The sequence below is a fragment of the Halyomorpha halys genome, unplaced genomic scaffold, assembly GCF_000696795.3.
Source record: "Halyomorpha halys isolate HHAL.00 unplaced genomic scaffold, Hhal_1.1 Scaffold281.1, whole genome shotgun sequence".
In the NCBI taxonomy this organism is placed as follows: domain Eukaryota; kingdom Metazoa; phylum Arthropoda; class Insecta; order Hemiptera; family Pentatomidae; genus Halyomorpha; species Halyomorpha halys.
In genome coordinates, this window is record NW_027108453.1 from 170,266 (window position 1) to 189,724 (window position 19,459).

The 19,459-nt window shown below is 29.9% G+C and overlaps 1 protein-coding gene across 5 annotated transcripts in view; it reads left to right on the forward strand.

The window, feature by feature from the left end:
- The window catches only part of grn (GATA binding protein grain), a 260,366-nt gene that overhangs the window by 66,965 nt on the left and 173,942 nt on the right, over positions 1 to 19,459 (forward strand). For 3 of the 5 annotated variants that reach the window (XM_067046768.1, XM_067046764.1, XM_067046765.1), the window contains exons 1-2: positions 702 to 753; positions 2,863 to 3,009. In XM_067046768.1, coding sequence (XP_066902869.1) covers positions 708 to 753; positions 2,863 to 3,009 — 193 coding nt within the window. In that variant the 5' untranslated portion in view covers positions 702 to 707. Of the gene's footprint in view, positions 1 to 701; positions 754 to 2,862; positions 3,010 to 19,459 lie in introns of those variants that run through there. The other 2 variants (XM_067046767.1, XM_067046766.1) reach the window with 1 other exon arrangement.

Sequence of the window (19,459 nt, forward strand, 5' to 3'; positions counted from 1 at the left end):
TATTTTCTAAGCAAATAATAGTAACAATACCTACTAAACTAGATTATTTCAGAAACTATGGCATCAAACACTGACATTTTAAATGAATATTAATTTCATAGTTTTTTAACGAGATGCTATGTAGAGTTTCAAATTTTATTCTAAGATGAATTCCTATCTTTTTTTAAAATAGCATATAACATAGACACTCTTTATCTATTGATTCCTCCAATTGTTATCAACGTAGTTCAATTAATAAATACTCTGTATATGAACATATAAATAGTTTATTTGATTTTTATGTAAATTTAATTTATATCTTAAGAATAGTTTTTGAAAGATATTTCAAACATTCAGTTTCGTTTATGATTAACCATAATTTATGAAGATTGATATTCAAAGATTTTATTGATTAACAAATAACCATGCAAAGAATCACTATAAATTGAAGAAAAAAATTGTTGCCAATTAAGTGATAAATAAAAAATCTTTCTCCTTTACCCCAATTTTTTTAATGCTAAATAGACACACAAACACATATATATATATTAATAAACTCTACTTACAAGTCATTCTGTGATAAGATAAATAGGATAATAAGGAAATAAGTTGGTCTAGATATCAAATATCACCAGATAAAAACATGATGTCACCTCTTATCGCCGAAGTCAGTTTAAGATAAGCACCTTTCAGTCTTTATTTTGAAGTATAAGCGACTAGAAGAAGTGATGTTCATAAGAGTATTATTTAATTCTTCATTTCTGCATCAGTGCCGTAAGCCTTATATTAGCATTTTAACAATTAATAGTAATTTTAAAAATTGACATATCTAGATCCCTTTCTTTGTAGTTTAGGGATAATTTTAAAGTTTGTAAATAAAATAAATAATATTATGATATCATTTACCGTGAATATTATATGAGTAGAAGATTTAATTATATGATAAAAATTTATTTTATCAGTGCAAATATTTCATTAAAAACTTAAAAAACTACTTATATAAGTCGCTAGAAAAAAAAAATTATAATTATCTTAGAAGGGAATCTTCCTAACGCCCTTCAGGAAATCCTCTGTTGTTAGGAAATCCTTAAAAAAGACAAGGGTTGAAACCCTTAGGTTCTCTCGAGACAGGTAGAAGCATTAGAAAGTGGAAGAGCTTATGGCTCCTAGAAGACGCAACACTGACCATAATCCCTCTTCTTCTTTTTTTGTCTTTTGTACATTTTCTAAAATTAGAGTGTGTCTGAGTAGGTCAGGCATTGTTAACACATCATAACGTCTCTATATTTGAAACATTAGGTCTTGAAAGTGCAGGTTTGGCCTTGTTATATTTTATGGATCACTCTTTAATATTTTTTCTAATATAAAATAATCAATAACAAATATTATTAAAGTGTAATTTAACCGCTATCAAGGTATTTTTTAATAATTTCAAATAAGAACCTAAGTCGAAAGATAATGTTTGAGTAATAATATATAAATCCTTAAAATGTTTGTAAATAAATAATTATTACAAACACAAACATAAACTGGTTTGGTTTATTGTACTCAAACATTAAGTTATCTTTTCATTCTGCACGTACAATATTTTTTGTCAAGTATGTTTTGTTTCTTCAAAACTAATAAGTTCTATAATAATAATTTAATTAATAATAATAATTTAATTAATTAGGATTAGTTAATAATAATAATTTCTGCAAAATAATTTTCTTACCACATCATCACTTTCTAGCAACAATCAGGTTATTTATTTTTCTGCAGCAAATATTTATTACTTTTTAAAATATAATATTCATTTTTAATGTATTAATATTTTATATCTTCAATCTCCAATCTTCTTCTGAAAACAGAAAAAAAGGTTCATTTAAATTTTTTTTGAGGTTAATGACTTCCATTTTGAATGAAATATTTATTAAATATTCATAACATTGTATAACGTTTTGGATTAAAAAAAGGGTTCTAATATCCTTTTAATCTTCATGACACTCTGTGGTTTATACTTATCGTTAAAAAACTCCAATTTTATTATTTATTATTTTTTTTAAGGAATCGTAGTTTAATTACTAATTATTACCTCATTTATGTTGTTCAGTATTTTATTTTATTCTGTCAACGTATTATTGCTCAAACTAATTCTTCAAAGAAGCAATTTCCTTGTTCGAATCAACTGTAGCAAACGCTGATTATTCAATGTAAATGTAATTTGAACTTGCAAGTGTCATTATAATAAACAGAAATGGAACTATCAAACACATGATAAAAACATACCAAGAATCATTAAATAGTTCTGTAACATTAATAAAAACGAATCTACGCGATTTACCAAACTATTAAATAAGATTATAATAGGTCATTTTTAGTAGATACAATCTGTAAAAAAAGTTTATGATATAATATTCTACTGAAATTTTGTATATAAATGAGCTAAATGTACATTTGTATCTATATAATCCCATTGATTGTATAATTTTTTCCAACGTCATTTTTTCAAATCTACGATACTTAAGTACCGCATTTTGTCACATAACTACTCAATCATATTTAATAAAAAGATAAAGCTAAATAGATAATAATAAAATCAAGAAGATAAATATAAAATAAAATCAGTAGAAGCAAAATAAAAAAAAATTATATTCAACGCCATAAATCCATAAAAGTTTCCTTTAATATTATAGAATATGAACTAAATAAAACGTTAGAATGGTATATTTTATTAATAAGGCTGTGGATTTTTGCCCCCAAGTGAAGGGGGGAATTGAAGTCGCAAATCGATATGAAATATAGTAGGTTAATTTTAAAGTTTCAATTAAGGTGTAATTATCAATTATAATTAGGTATATTATTCTAAATACATGTTGTTAATATATAATGTATTTTTTTCAGAGATGATGGAGCTACCCGGGGCTACGGAACGAGGGGGCTGGTACCCTGACGGCCTGAGGGAGGAACCCCCAGCAGAAGTACCCCTGGAACCACAATACCACGCGCCCTATTACCACCACATACCTCACTATGGTGCCGCCCAGAACCGTGAGTATAAATATATATTTCCTAGTATATCTTTCAGAGTATTATATAAGTACGAGATACCCTACCTAGTGGTAAAACTTCGCAACGACAAGAGATTGGAAGAATAGTGGTTCGTGCTGGTAGCCGGGTTGTGGGCAGTGTACTAAGTCGTGAGCCAGGTGTTGGCTTGAATTATTTCCCTTGGAGGGAGAGCACATGCATCTACTGGATAATTAGCTTTCATCCTACCATTACACCACTTTTTATATGAAGGGTTAACGGCAAAACACACATACTCCGCTTCAACAAATAAGTGTAAACATAAAAAATCGTCAATTTAAATAAAAAAAGGTTTTTTAAACACTTATTTTGACCTTATCCAATTTAGTCACATTACATCGATAGTTTCGGAAAAAATATGTATATTAAAAAAATATTGCATTGAATTACTTGCCTTATATTTTTTCTATAAAATTAATCTACAGTGGAAAATTTAAGTTTTGCTAAAAGACTCAACATATTTATTTTATATTTTAGTTTTCCTTTCTTTTTACATCTATTTGAACAATCAGTGATTCTGATAGAAATTATAAACAGTACACTTGAAGAGTTATTACTCAAATTCGTTTGTCTTTATCCGATTAATAGTTTCATCTGTGAATAGGTTATCCGTCATTCGAATAAGCTTAAAGCTATTCAATATTTATTACAGGTTGTTCGTTTTAATAACCTAATAATGAATTGTTATTTTAAACTAATGAACTACAGTTATATGCATTTATTTATAAAATATAAATTTTTTTTTGTTGATTAAGCTCATGAATTTTTACTGAATTCGTTCAAACAATAATTGCATAATTTAAAAAATGTAAATATTTTTTTCATTTTTGTTTTGAGGTTGAATGAGCCAGAAACTATTGTTAAAAATGAATATTAATTAACCTATATAACATTTGATTTTTTTTTATTCAATAATTTAATAATTACCTAAGATAAAAGATGACATAAGAATTAAAATTATTCTTTATTTTTTGATAATAAATGATTCAGTTATCTCAATTTGTATCATAGATAAACTCATCGAATTATAGATAATTTTATCCGAAACTCGTAATCAAGTATTTAAGATAAGTCTTCCCCAATTTAGGTTTGTGGAATCATGACACATTTATATTAGAATTCATTTTTTTTATTTCTTAATTAAATATTTTAGAAGTACTATTTGTAATAATTACAAAAATTACATTCATTATTATTTTTTTCATATTTTAGTTAATAGTATAATGACGCTAAATAAATAAATAAATACCTAACAATATGAATGCAGAAGCTTCGTTTTGGATCGTTTATTTTATATTATTATTCTCTCATACCTAAATCATTATCCTAGGCAGGGGTAAAATAAAACCGGAATATTATAAATGAATTATTTTTATCTCGTGATATACTGTAACAATATTTCTTTATCATTCCTTATTGGAAAATATCGTAATCAAAATTATTTTCTGCATCAAAGCATTTTTAACTTTTAATATAAATTTAGTCATTAAATTTATTAATGTGAATAATTAATAATGATACAGTCACCTATAATTGTTGTTAGGCTTACTATTTACCACATCTTAAGTACTGACTTAAAAAATCTCTACTTTAATTTTTCATCAGGGACCAACTCAAGACTAATATAGGTTTATCATTGTTTTGGAGGAGTATGTGGTTTTTTTTATAAACCGTTATAAGTTTTTATCAAAATGAAAGGAAGTTTGGTTTTCCTTATAGTTTATAATATAGCAATAGACTTAAATTCCCTAAAATAGGAAAAAAATGTCATCTAATTTTTCTACGAACGATTTTAGTTTCTACTTTTAAATGATTTTTCTAAAATATCACAATAACAACTCACCATAAAACATCAAATATCATAATTTTCATTGATAGGTTTTGGTGGGAGTTAATAAATATGAAATAAATATAAAAATACCTAATCAGTAATTAGTTTAAAATAATATTTTTTTATTTGAACAAAATAGTAAAATATTTTAAACGATTGTCCAAGTTTAAACTATGAAACATTTTTAGTTTTAGAATAATTAATTAATCCTGAATGACATTCTTGTAGAATATGTGGACATCCAGGCACTGGGGGGTATACTATTCTGCACAACTTTACATCTGATTTCATTGAATGGATTTTTTTTCCAGTGAATTTAATTTATTTCTTAAAAACAATAATTATGTATTTATAGAACTAATTTGAGATGTTAAATTTATATGATTGTTACAAAAGAATTAAGTTATATTTTCTGAAGATCGGTACACAATAATATCTTTAAATAGGTTGTACTGTTAATTTATCTAGATGGATTTTTTGCTAAATTTATATTAGAAATTGCATAATGATTAATAATAAAAATTAAAATATTACAAAAAAAAAAAAGTTAAATCATTTTTATTCAGGCATTTCTAGTAATGATGATGTGGCGTTATCATGAACGGCATGAGATATAATCTGCGAGAACGATAAGTTTTTTAACGTTAGATAATCAACAAGAAATATTGAGGTAATTAGAAAAAATTACTAATCATAAATAAAACATGAACGAAAGTGATTCATATAGTTTTGTCATTGAATCATATTATATAGGAGGAAAGTATGGCAGACAATTTTAACTATTATTTATAGTTTATTTAATTGTAAATATATTCTAAAGTCAAAATTAATTTAATTTTGATAGCTTTTCATTATATCGATTATTAAAATCAATTAGAATCACTATTTGCAGGTACACAAAATTAGAGAACCTTTTAAAAATTATAATACATTATAACTATTAAAAAAAAAGATATAAAACAACTTCCTAAATATTTTTACAATGTTTAACACTATACATAGATTTAAGTATATGATTATAAATTAGCTGATCTTAATAATATTGAATAAAATAATTAGTCTTAATCGCCTCAGAGTCTACATAGATACCTCACATCTTTAAATTAGTGTTAAATTTTCTGATTATTTTTCGTTTTTTAACACTTCATTTACAGTCTAGATGTCTGGTTTCAACTTCTCAGATTCTTGTAGAATTTTTTTTAAATCGACTGATTTTCTTATTTTCATGGTTTTCAAAAGTTTAAAAAATGTTAATATTATCAAGAATAAAAAAGGTTTATAAATTTGCTCTTACTTCTTGTTTTGGCTTATTTGGTCAAAAATTACATTTTTATTAATTTTATATGATCTATTATCATTTAAGCTACATTTAATATTATTTTATGTACACCTTATGTTTTGAGGAAATTGGATACATTTTATAATAACTGAAACGAAACTAAAATAGCATTTCAAATTAAATTTTTTTACAAGAAATGTAAATTAAATGGTAAAATTGAAGTGGAAAGTAAAAAAAAAAAAAATAAATAATTTGGTGAAATGGAATTCAGAGATACAACTGCAACGGGCCTAATATTGTTTTAAAACATATTCACTTAAAAATTATAAGCCTTTATAAAAAAAAAAAAAAAAAAAAAAAGAACGACTTAAAGATAAGTTTATTAAAGTGTTTGGCATTGAAATTATTCATAAAATGCAACAGTGATATTTTTTTAAATATGAATATTATATATCTAGAGAATTTAATCATATTTCGCGGCATGAATAACAATTGAATTGACCTACAGGCTCTACTCCTTGTAAGGGTCTCGTTGCTCACCCAAGCCTTTGTCTATTTCCTCTTTTTTGGAAGACTGTTGGAATTATGAAGGACTTGAGATTCGCCCACACGCAGAACGCTCGGGGAGGACACTCGATTCGTTATATGTCGTTTAGACAAGTTTTTATACATTTGCCCACTTAAGTCCACTTTGTCTCTATAATTCCTCCATACCCACCTTATGCAATATTCATGGGTGAAGGCGCACTGCTCGCCGCTGAGAAATGAGCTGTACACAATTGCATAATCCCAGTTAATAATTTCATTGTTCAGTTAGAGCGAGCAGTTTCAACTTGTGTACAAAATTTTTTTCAAAGCTAGCGTTGAATTGAATTACTTTGCTAGTTATGAGCTTTAAAGACTTACGAATTGAGCATCATCAGTGGTAGTGAAAGACACGACTAGTGGGTCCGAAGTTCTTGAGGAAAAAAACGTTGATTTTCTTATATTTTTCTTTCATCTCTGTTGTTCTCATTTTACAATATTCCTCAAAGATTGATTGTTTTCAAATTATAAAAAGCAGTGTGATCTTAAAGTAGTTAAAAATTCTATATAACCAATTAAGAAACAAATACTATTGATCTATTTCTTAGTCCGAATTTTCCAAAAATTGTGAACAGGGATATCTTTACACCAGAACTTTTTTTTTTTGTTTTTTTTAAACCCGATGTTTTTGTTCATTGTGTGTTTTTTATTTTAATTTTCAATACAATAGTATTTTTAAATTAATAAAAAAAAATACATACATGCATAATTTGATCTTCATTTATATTTAATAAAAATTCTTGTTTTGGTATCTTTTTTATTATTTTACTTTAATTTTATATCAAGGAAAAATTTATACTATTAAAAAAAATAAATAAATTAAGAGTATTTTTGACAGAATGTTCGCACAGAAAAGAAATATATAATATGCATTTTACTGTAGTACGGTTTAGGTATTCTTTTTTATGATTATTACAGTTCTAAGTTGCACCAGCAATTGATATCCAAGTATTTATAATGAATATCAGAAATTAGTGCAACATCTACCAACATACCCCTCAACTTCCACTTTTATATAAAAAAATATTTATACATATAACAGAGTAAATTTCTAGCTTTTCACCTCATTTATGATCTACTGAAGCTGTAGTATAATTTTTAAACTTTTTAATATTTCACACTTAATCATCATTCCATAAATAAGACCATGAGTAACGATGTACAATAAATTATGGATACTTTGCTCCGATAAACTTGCCTACATTCGTGCTGAGCAAATAACTTTAACTAAATTGTTAATTAAATAAATTATGTTTCTTCCATTCATTAGATAAGGGTGCTGAGGTATAAAGTTTAAACTTTTCAATGTTCTCCTCCATGTTGGCCAAAAATACACAATGTAAAATAAAATATTAAAAAATGGTGCAAAATGGCCAACTTAGACTGTAATTATATATAACTATAAACAGGGGTTGAGGGATCAGAATGCAGGCACACAATTTTTACACTTTTAACTACTACGATTAGTTGAGCCTACAATTATCCCCGCCCCCATCAAGTAACAAACAAGGTTGTTGTTGTTTATTGTTGTGTAGTTTATAACCTTTCGGAAAGAGCGCGCACGAAACCACCCCGCCACTGCCATTGCTATCTGGAATGAGATCGCGGTCGATAGGAGGTCACGCCACCTCTTATCAGTCCTTTGATAACATCTTCCGGCCAAATGTGACGGGGCACGGAACTTCGTCTCCTTTCTGGTTTTTTTCTTATTTCACTTCGTTAAAAAAAAAAAAATAACAAATAAATATTAACATTAATAAAAAGAGTTTGCTAGCAATAAACTTTATGCCTCTCCTTATTGTGTTTTTTCATGATTCAATCCTCCATTCTATAATAAATAGCTAATTAATGGACGAGATAAACAAAATTTGCAACAGTAATACAATAAATAGGCAATAGTTCAGAAACTGAAAATTTATACCCTGAGGTTTTTCAACGTTAACTCATTTATGAAAGTTCCTAAAATAAGTTATAATAACGTGAATAAACCAAAACAGTCCTTAAATTTATGAACTAATAACATTTTTTTTTTAAACTAATTTTAAGGAAGTTAAATAATAATTATAAAAGTTCATCAAAGGGGAATTGGCCTTTGGAAAAACACCAATAGCTGTTTACTTACATCTGTCCAGTGACGTCCGTTCAAACCGAAATCTACAAGATCAGTCTTGACGCAATCCTCCCACCTACGTTTCGGTCTACCCCTATGACGTTTACCCGTCTGCTTAGAATTTATTAAGAGGGATCCTATAACCATACACGATCATCTTATTCCGCCCAATGCTAAACTTGGATAATATTTACACAGTGCAGTTCCCACAATTCTGCATTGTGCGGCCTTCTAAATTCTCCTATTTACTCATCCTTCTTCAGGCCGAATACAACCCTAAGGCACTGTGTCTTCCTAAACGTAAGAGGTCAATTAAGAAAGGTTAATACGCAAAAGTCACTTAAGTTCTTAATCTATTTTTAATTTTTTATACGACAGACAACTATTGACAGAGGGATTCGGTTGGTAGAAATAAAGTTGGTACCAATAAAGGGCTTTATTGCCGACGCTTGAGTGCGTCTTCTAAGAGGCCTTTATGGAACGAGTGGCAGATGACCAATGCATTAATTACCAGATATGGATCTCTTGGAGGTTCCTCCACCGCCGCCTAGATAGCATCTCAACCGGAAGCCCTCTTGTTTTTACCCGTTTCCTCGGCTTCCGGTGGGCCATAGAGAGAAGGCCTCTTTCTACTCACCAAGCCTTTCTTTATTTTTTAGATTTCTTTTTAAGGTCCTCCTCCATGCTCTGTCGGCCATGGCCAGCTTTTCTTCGATTGCGTTCTCTCGGAGAACATTGATCTAAATATGGGTTACTCTATATAAAATATAGGTTACATAAATGTAAATGGGCTATATAAATGAGACCCCATATTTTTATACATAACATATGTATATAAATATGAGTTACCAATTTGTTACTTTACGCCTAGTTTTGAACTTTTTGTTTTTAAAATTGCTTCTATTCAGAGGGGTTAGAGAAGTCGGAAATCTATAACTAAATCTACCTATGATTTTTTATTTTTTTTAAAAATTGTCAAAATTTATGATTAGGTAGGGAAATTTTCCAAAATTTATTATAAACACCCAGGTATCAATATCTGGTACAGTTTAAATTGTTATTGTCATAGATAAGATTCACTAAAATTATTTAGGGGTTAAATATGTATTAAAATTTATTTTTGTTTAAACCTTCAATGGCAAAGAGCCTAAGTTTTTTTCAAATTTAACATATGTTTTTCATTTCAAATAAAAGTAGAGCAAAATAATAATAATAAATATATATATCATTAAAAAAAATATATGAAAACAGGAATTTTTACTCAATATAAATATGTGTTGAAATTAATCAAAATCATGCATATATATTTAATTGATTTTGAAATACTACTGAAAGTATGTAGAAAATTAAAAACAGACAATAAAAAGAAATCATCGGGAATCTTAGCACCACAAATTTTGAAATGTTTTCTAGAGCAAAGAATGTCAAATTTCTTATGCTAATTTATCTCTTGTCACATTTTCGGAAATGTTGACTAAGAAAGGGATTAAGCTATATGTAATCTTTAGTCAGAGATTGAATTTGAACAACTTGAATATTATACTTACCTTTCAAACCTCAAGAAGCAGCAATCTGGCAGTAATTATTTGATACAGGCAATATATAGTAATTTAAATCAATCTATACATGAAAACCTATAAATATTTTTCATCTGAACTTTAAAACCACTAATCGGAAGGTATACTTCTCTTCTTTCCCTTCCAGCTCTATCGCGCCGTTTCCTACTACTGGTGTGCCACATCAATAACTCGAAACATGGGACGTGATTGGAGCAATAATATCCTTTAAGGAGACAAGTAGCACCCTTCAACGGTACTTGATAATTATTTTGTTATCATCCCTTGTCGACTTTGGTCATGTTCAAATATAGAACTATCCAGATCCACAGAACAACCAATTAGCTTCTCACTAAAATCCGAAGGAGATTACAAGGAGGAACCTAGCGGCAGGTGAAGGAGGCATTCCCGGCGTCTGTTCTCATTTGCCGGTGGACTAGTCCCTGGGATTTATGACAAAAAACCAGAGCCGATACTCAAAGAGGCCGCCAATCGGCTTACTCTTTGGTCAGGAGACTCCCAGCATTCCGTATCATCGCCCACGCGGCATCTCCTGTCGCCGCGATATCCTCCGTCGTCCTCGTTTTTTTGGAGGCTCCAGAATTAGTTTAACGCTCCATTATTTCCAAGACTATTCCCTGACCCGCTGGACGCTGCAAGTATTCCTGCAGACGTCTGGGATGATTTGGTACAATAGAACCATCTCACTAAGATATATTATATTTCCTTTAAACTAAAAAAAAAAAAAATACTCCTTCTCTTTTTCTTTATAGAGTGCTGATACCATATTATTAAAAGTTAATGAATATTTATTATAAAAGTTCGTAATAGACGGCGGAAATTTTATCTGTGTTTTTATTTAAAATATTTTTTTTTAATTATCAATAAGAAAAATTATACACACTCTTAGACAATAAGCTACAATATTTTAAAGGAAAAAAAAGTCATCCTACTCTTCGCTATCCATCATATTGAAGTACCCCGTTTCTCTTGCTGATAAAGTCTCAGATAATTGGATGTTGAATAATACTGCAGTATAAAATCTTTGTTGGTCCGACATGTTCCTTAGCTTGGATTACAACCTTCTTAGTTTAAGAGCCCAACAGGAGAAAGGGGCTGTTATTGCACCCCAAAAACTATGTATAATTACTAATCAAAATTAATGAGTTTGCCAAGTATAGATAGAGGAATAAAAAAATGGTGGCTGTTTCAAAACGTTAACAAAAAAAATTGAGTTTTCATTCAGAGTTCTTTATCTTTAAAACTACCAACAACACCAGAGAACATCATTTAAAGTAGAGTAACTTTGCTGAAATATGAGACCTAATAGAGCTATTCATGTTCAATAGTCCCCGAGATATAATTTTTAAAAAGCAACATTTCATTAAAAATGCAATGAAAAATCAGAAGTTGGTGGATTTTAATTTGAGAAATCTATATCTCAAAAACCATTCGACGTACAGATGTCGATTAGCACTAAAATTAAAGCTAGTTAAATTTACTATAAGTGTATGATGTTTATCTTTGAGTAGTCATTTTTATGATATATGCTAAAATAAATTAATTTTTAGTTGTTCGTAGAAAATTTCTTGTGTACACTTTATATTCATATGCGAATATCATAAAAACTACTACCCTTACGAAGATACGAGTTATAAATTACTTAATAGTAAGTCAAATTATCATTATTTTGAATGCTGGCTGACATATGTACGTCTTGCCAAAAATCAATAATTGTATCCAAATAACTAGAAATTAATGATTTGTGAATTTATTATGCAAAATATCATAATAACTATTACTCCTAAGAAGATAAACGTAACAAACTACTTTATAGTATACTTAAATAGCTTTAATTTGAGTGCTAATAGACATCTGTACGTTGAATGGTTTTTGAAATATAGATTTTTCAAAATAAATTCACTAACTACTGATTTTTCAGTCCATATTTTTTATGAAATATTGCTTTTCAAAAAGCTATATCTGGGGAACTATTGAACGTAAATAGCTCTATTAGGGCTCATATTTTAGCACATTTATTCTACTTTAAATTATGTCCTCTTTGGTTTTCTAATGTTGATGGTAATTTTAAAGATTAATAGATTAGAATGAAAAATATTTTTTTTTGTTTTGAAACAGCCGCCATTTTGTATTCCCTCTACCTATAATTGGGAGACATCAATTTTGACTAGTAATTATAGATATTTTTCATTAAAGTAATCGAAAATTGGGGTGAAATAACTGACTTATTTTCTCTCCGGCTCTTTAAGTGGTGTTGCTTCTATGCACCATAAAATGTTTGAACTAAATGAGCTTCTAACTTTTTGATCTTATGTAATATTTCTTTTTCTTGGAATTAGACAGGTAATTTAGAAACTGTCTAAAATATACTACCTCCTTACTGCTGCTGTAAAAAAAATATTTTTTATTAAAATTTTATTTATCGAAATTAGTCAGACACTGAAGAATTCAAAACAACATAGGATATTAATCGAAACAAAAAAAAAGAACGTAACCTCTTCGTGAGTTAATTGTTGATTCTGTGGAGCCGCCCTGAGGAACAAAGAGCCATAGATAAGCCGAGGATTGGGCGTATAATTGTCGATTAGGGTAAGGTACATAAAAGCAGTAGCTGAGTCTTTAGACGACTAACGCGTTCCTAATATGTGTTTATGTCCTTCCATGTCCTGAATGGGAATTATGTGATTGGGATGCGCCTGTTGAACTCCAGGTAGCCCAACAATTTTCTGGGTATTATCAGCCATTGACAATTCGGATGCGTTCTTTTTGAATGCGTTTGGAATGGCCCTATCTACGCAGGGAATAACTTAAGCGTTTCCTCCACCGGCGCCTCAGCGCTTCCGACCCAACCCGCCTTCTTAATAAGATTTATCACACCGGCTCAATGTATATATTCATAGGAAATGACTAAACGGAATATTTTATAAAAAGTCCTTCAAGGAAAAATTATACGATGTTGAAAATGAAATGATGAAAATTATGTCATCTAATCAAATAAATTCGTAGAGACGATGATAATATAGAACAGCATATTATTTAAGTGGTTGTGGTCTTAGCTTCCAATTTGTTATTAATGACTGATTTACATGACTATAATATGGATTATTTGGACTTTGGAGCTCGAATAAACCACTGCATTTCTCTCATATCCACTCCTTTTTTTTTTTTTTTTTTTTTGATAATTTATTTATTGATATTTACAACTGTATACACATATATACAACAAGTAAATTTGCTGTAGGTGACATAGTAACATGATAAAAGCATGTGGAGAATCTACCCACTGATAGAACTCCAATAACATTTCCAGAGAAGAAGATCTCGAGGCCATCTTCTTTTCAGAGGCCTAGGAGGATTATAAGGTAATGAAGGAGAAGCCAGGTTAGAAACAAGTGGATTTGGGTGGTTGAGAAGTTTATTATGGAAGGAACGGTATCTGGTTCTGGCCAAATCGGCAACATATGGAATATTGAGGTCCTGATGGATGACTTGATTTGTGACAAAGTAAGGAGCATTAAGGATTTTGGACTGTAAGGATTGGATTCTGGAGGAATTTGGTGGTTTAGTTATCCACTCCTTAAAATCCAAAATCCATTATGCTTCTTACTTCGTCACAAATATAATCATCCATAAAGACCATAATGTTCTATACGTAATCGATCTATCCTGAACCAGATAACCCTTTAATTCCTAAGCTTGGTTCATCTAATAGGTTCTTAATAGCGACTGAAAGATCTGCTCTAGATCTGAGGTAGAAATGTTATTGGAGTGTTACCAATTTCGTTCACAGATTTATCATACACGAAATTTCAAGAAATAAAAAAATACATACAGGAATGTGGCTCACCTTTTGGGTTTAAAATAACTTTACGATTTTTATGGTTTTCCAAACTAACTGTAAAAGTACATTTTTCAGTTTTTAGTTACCAATGAATCGTAATTCTTTATAATTTAAATAAAATTTCAAACCGGGATTGTAGACATTTAGTAAGGGTAATAGTTATATTTAGATTTTAAGTAAAATATAATTTATTCCCCCTTCCCCAAAAGAAAAGATAAAATATATTGATAAAACAAAAGTATATGTCAAACCGATTTTGACAAAAATAGTTTTTGGCGCAAGATATATAATTTTAATCCTCAATTAAATTTTAGTCTAATTAATAACATGTCGACGTTTCAATAACTGAGGCTTTATCACAGCGCCAAAAATCATGATCAATCGAATGGAGAAAGCACATATTTAGTCAAAAGCCCTCAATTAGATGCAGTAATTCACTCCTGGTTATCTCACACTCGATAGTACTTGATGAGATGGAAGTATATTTCGTGAGGTCTTGGAATGGTGTACTGTATCTTATTGGATAGCTTTTGTTTGGACTGTGTCTGCGTTAATGCGATTCTTTTTCGGTACTGATGCTTCAATTGGTGACGAGATTCAAGTTTTTAAAATCTTCAAATTAGTAGATTCCTTCTTTAGCTTCACTTTCGGACATTCACATACACGGCTATAATGGTCGCTGTTTGGATACTTCGCATAGATGTAATGATGTCCTCTTCGGATTCGTGCTGGGAACCGCAGACAGACCACCTTGAATGGGCCCCAAGACGCCCTAATAGCAGCCAGAGGCGAATGGGATAATGCCATACCCCCGCTCACTCTCTTGGCTCGCCGAGAGGATTATCACTGTGAAATATGTTTTTATAAAAGAGTGGAGCTAACGACCGGATCGAGAGCTCGGACGGGAGCTACGCCCCCTCGGGTCGGAGCCCCCACAGCCCCGAATTATCCCGGGCCCCTTGTAATCTCGGGGAGCAGTCCCCCATTAGGTCCATCACAAACCCTCACTTATCTTCTCATCATTATTCCTATTCCTTCTGAGGCATTTTATATCCAATCGTCTTCCTTTTACTTTTTATTTCCTCTTCAAGACCGGTAATCCGAAAATCTCTTTTATTCGGTCTTTATTATTTTTCATTTTTTATTGCTTGTATTTTTTTTAACACCGTGGAATGAGGCGGGTAGGTGTTTAAGTCGATTTCAGATTTCATGGAAGGACCCGCAGTCCCGGTTTCGTTTTAAAGACTATGTGCGGCTGGTAAGAGGAATTAAGCCGGTTTGGGGATGCCCATGATTTAAACTCTTTGGAAAATATGAAGGAAAGAATGCAATTATGGAATATTCCCTGATTGCTGCAACTTTTGTCACGGACGGTCTTAGAGGGGTTGCCAACATGTTGGCCTGAATTTTCTTTAGGGTTAACTACAAACAAGATAAGAACTTTGTTAGAATAATAAATATATATATATATATGTATATATTAGAAAGAAGAGAATGTAAAATATAAAAGATCAAACTAGTATATAATGAAAATGTTTTCATTACGTAATTGAATTTCGGTTATACCCAACAGTTCAACTTCTATATCCAAGTATATTTGCTAGTATGATTGTTATATTTATCATTCTCTTTATTATCATGTTTTTCCTGCAAAACTGTTTATATTTTTATTCTAGCATGGTTGTTATCTTGTTTGTACTTAACCCTGAAGAATAACTGAAATTATGGCCGAAAAATTGTCATAACAAAATAAGTACCACTTAATGGTGTTCGTTATTCCTAAACGATGTTTTTTGTTGGCAAGAACTTTTTAGAAGTTATCCTTAAGTGTTGGGTATCTCAAAACTCCAATATTGACTTATACACCAATATGGCATTCAACGGCTCATTTTATCTAAATCAGGGATCTTTTGGATCCTTAAAAGTTGGCTCATTAAATCTTAAATAGAAAGAAAAATATGTGGAAATTTGTTACGTAATCTATTTTAGGTATTTGTTGAGTTATAGTCCTCTCAACACACCCTATTCCAAGATGCCTGCATAGTTTATACAATTTTCTGGTTCAGTTTTATAGAACCTTAGCACCTAGATAAATCGATACGTACCTTCATTGGCAGGAATTAAAGTACCCGGCGCTTTCAATAGCTGGCCCAGCTATCGATTTGTTAGATCGAATCGGGACATTTACAACCGAAATAAACATGTACAAATTACGGAGGCCGTGGTAAAGGAAGGCGGCTTCCATTAACATAGGAATCGACGCCCCTACATTTTTATACTGCTAAGGAAGCCTGTGCCGGCGATAGCTGGTTCCGATAAGCATGTGCTTACTTGATCTCGCTTACATGACTGATCTCGGGGAGTCATCTTATTCTAGTTTCATCTCTCCGCTTACATATTTAATTATATTAGTCTTAGGGTTTTATATTAGATAGGGATTATATTAGATAGGGTTTGGTCGTATTTATTTATTCGTATTTTAACTTCAATCTCAATCGAACGTGCTCGTAGTTTGTTAGTTTAAGTATTAAATTTACATAATTTTACATAATAATATAATAAATTAACTTAAGATATCTTGTTTCTTAAGTTTTATTTAAATTGAGGTCTCTTGCAATACTCATGAAGTTACCTCCATTTTTGGCCGTTCTTTACAGTCAGCAAAATTTGAGAAGCTGTATCTCAAATACAATTGGGTCTACAGAGACCATTCTGGTTTTTTAGAGAATTAATGTAGTTTATAAATTTAGAGAATAATATTTGTCGAAAATTCGTTCCTTCAGGACCAAAACAAAAAAAAAAAAAACCTGTTATTAGGGATGTTGCTAATTATTTGGGCCATGCTGCTTGCAATTATTGACATCATATAAATTATGCAATAGGTTAATCAAATATAATTGAAGGGTCTGTACTCTATTTTGAATTTATAGCTCTATTTTAATTTTTTTTTTTTATTAATGAAACTATTTAAAAGACTCATATTGTAGAAAATTTAATATATTTAGAAATTAAGATATAGCTTAAATTTTGTTGACAATTTTAATGTTGTTAAAAATAAAATTAATATAGTTTTAAAAATTAAAAATATTGTTTAGTAAACCAGATTAAAAAAAAATGTTTAAAATTTGATACATTTTAAAAATAAAGAATAATATTTGTCGAAAAATCTCTCCTTCTTGGTCTAAATAAAAGACAATTGAAAAAAAATAAGGAGAGCTGTTATTATGATGTTCCAAATCATTTGGGGCGCAAGAATTCTATGATTTACATACTAATACATTTAAAATGATGAATAAAATATAATTGAGGTATCTGCAGCTTTTACCAAATAAATATAAATGGTATCTGTGTCTAGAGAGACTAGTTTGGCCTCAAATTTTAGAACATTTAATCTAGCTTGTAACATTAATCGAAAAATGGCTTGATTGGGGATAAACTGAAGAAAGGGATAAATTTAGGTTTTTTAATTCTTCCAGAACATACCCATTTAGACCAATACTGGATCATTTATTTCGTAGCCTTATAAAATATATTCAAGTTTTGTTCAATTCTATAGACCCAATAGTGTTGGATTTACAGTTTCTCAAATGGAAAAAAAAATGCCAAAATAGAAGTATATCCTTATTCCAACAGTTCCATTACTTACATTTTATTTATCTATTTGCATATAACTAACTATTAAATTAAATCTGTACCACAACCCATGAAGGGTCACCATTGCAGTACTTTACAAGGAAGTACTTCTACTAACTATAGATAACTATAATTATAACAATAACTAATTATAGATATGTAAATAATTTAAAGGAGCTGGATCCAGATAATGCGGAACATCCCTAATTAACACCTCTGCTCATTACAATGCCACTTCTTCCACAAAGGAGTAAAAAACGTATAATTACTCTTTTTTGAAGGTTGGCATTCTTTTCTCATTGGCTATTTCTTATGGTCGAATTCTCTCTTGACGCCATTTTTGTTTTTGTTCTTAATGACTTGGTCAAGGAGAGACTTAGCACTCAAACTGAAAAGTTATGATTTAATAGTAACTTTTTTTTTTAAATCGTGAATTTTCTAGTTAGTAGTTATTGGATTCCGTTTCGCAGACATAGAACAGTATCGCTGTAAAGTGCTCCAGAGACAACGTTCCAGAAAAGGCGAAATAAATAAAAAAGATGAGAGTTAGGAAGAGAAGAGAGAAGGACTGTAGATGCATTATACACCACATTAACTTCTATTGTCCAGAGACAAATCTCCTGCTCTACTGTTTTTTACAGTTTGTTGTGTTGTTGTTTTGGTTGTTGTCGGGTCTCGGGTATAAATCTTTCACTCGAAATCTGAGCCTTTGTGGGTCGCCCTCAGGCGTCGCTACTGTGACAGCTCATGCGCAAGGCTCCTCTTACTAACGTCTTGTGCGCAATGTTTGTGGCGTCAACTATCGCCCATGATCTGGGTCCCTGAGGCTACCTTTTCGTGTACCCAACTGATAATCTTCAGGATAAGGATAAAATGAAAAAAAAAACCTATGCATAGTTGTTATGTTGCATGATTATTATAAATGCCTCAAAAAATAAAATTGATAATAACTGTGTTTCATTATAATTTTAATTTAGAAATAATAATATCCTTCATTTATTCCAGAACACGTCCCTTTAGGATAATATAACAGGAAATGAAAATGGACATTAGTGCCTTACAGTAAAATACAGAAATTAAAAAATATAAACAATGAAATAATACAATATAAGGTATTTTCTAAATGGGGAAAGAATTATTAATAATTAATAAAAAAAAAACTAATAATGTAAGTACAACGTTTAAAGTTATATTATAGGCATTCAATAAACTTTTTAATTAAATTTAAAAAAATAAAAGTAAATAAATTAAAGGGAACAAATAAAATAAAATCATCTATCATACCATAAATCATAAGGTTACTTACTACCTTCAAATAAAATAAAATGAAAGAAAGATAAGACAACACAGTTATTAATATTATGTTTAAATTAATGTTTACGTACATATTTACAAGTTTTTAATGACTAATTGCATGCTATACGCAATGAATGAGTAAACATTTATTATCGGAGTATATAATAATTAAAAAAATATATTCTTTATCCCAGCATTTTAATTAGTAATTCAATTTAGCGCCTCTTCAAAAACATTCGTAATCACTTTTCCCATTCTT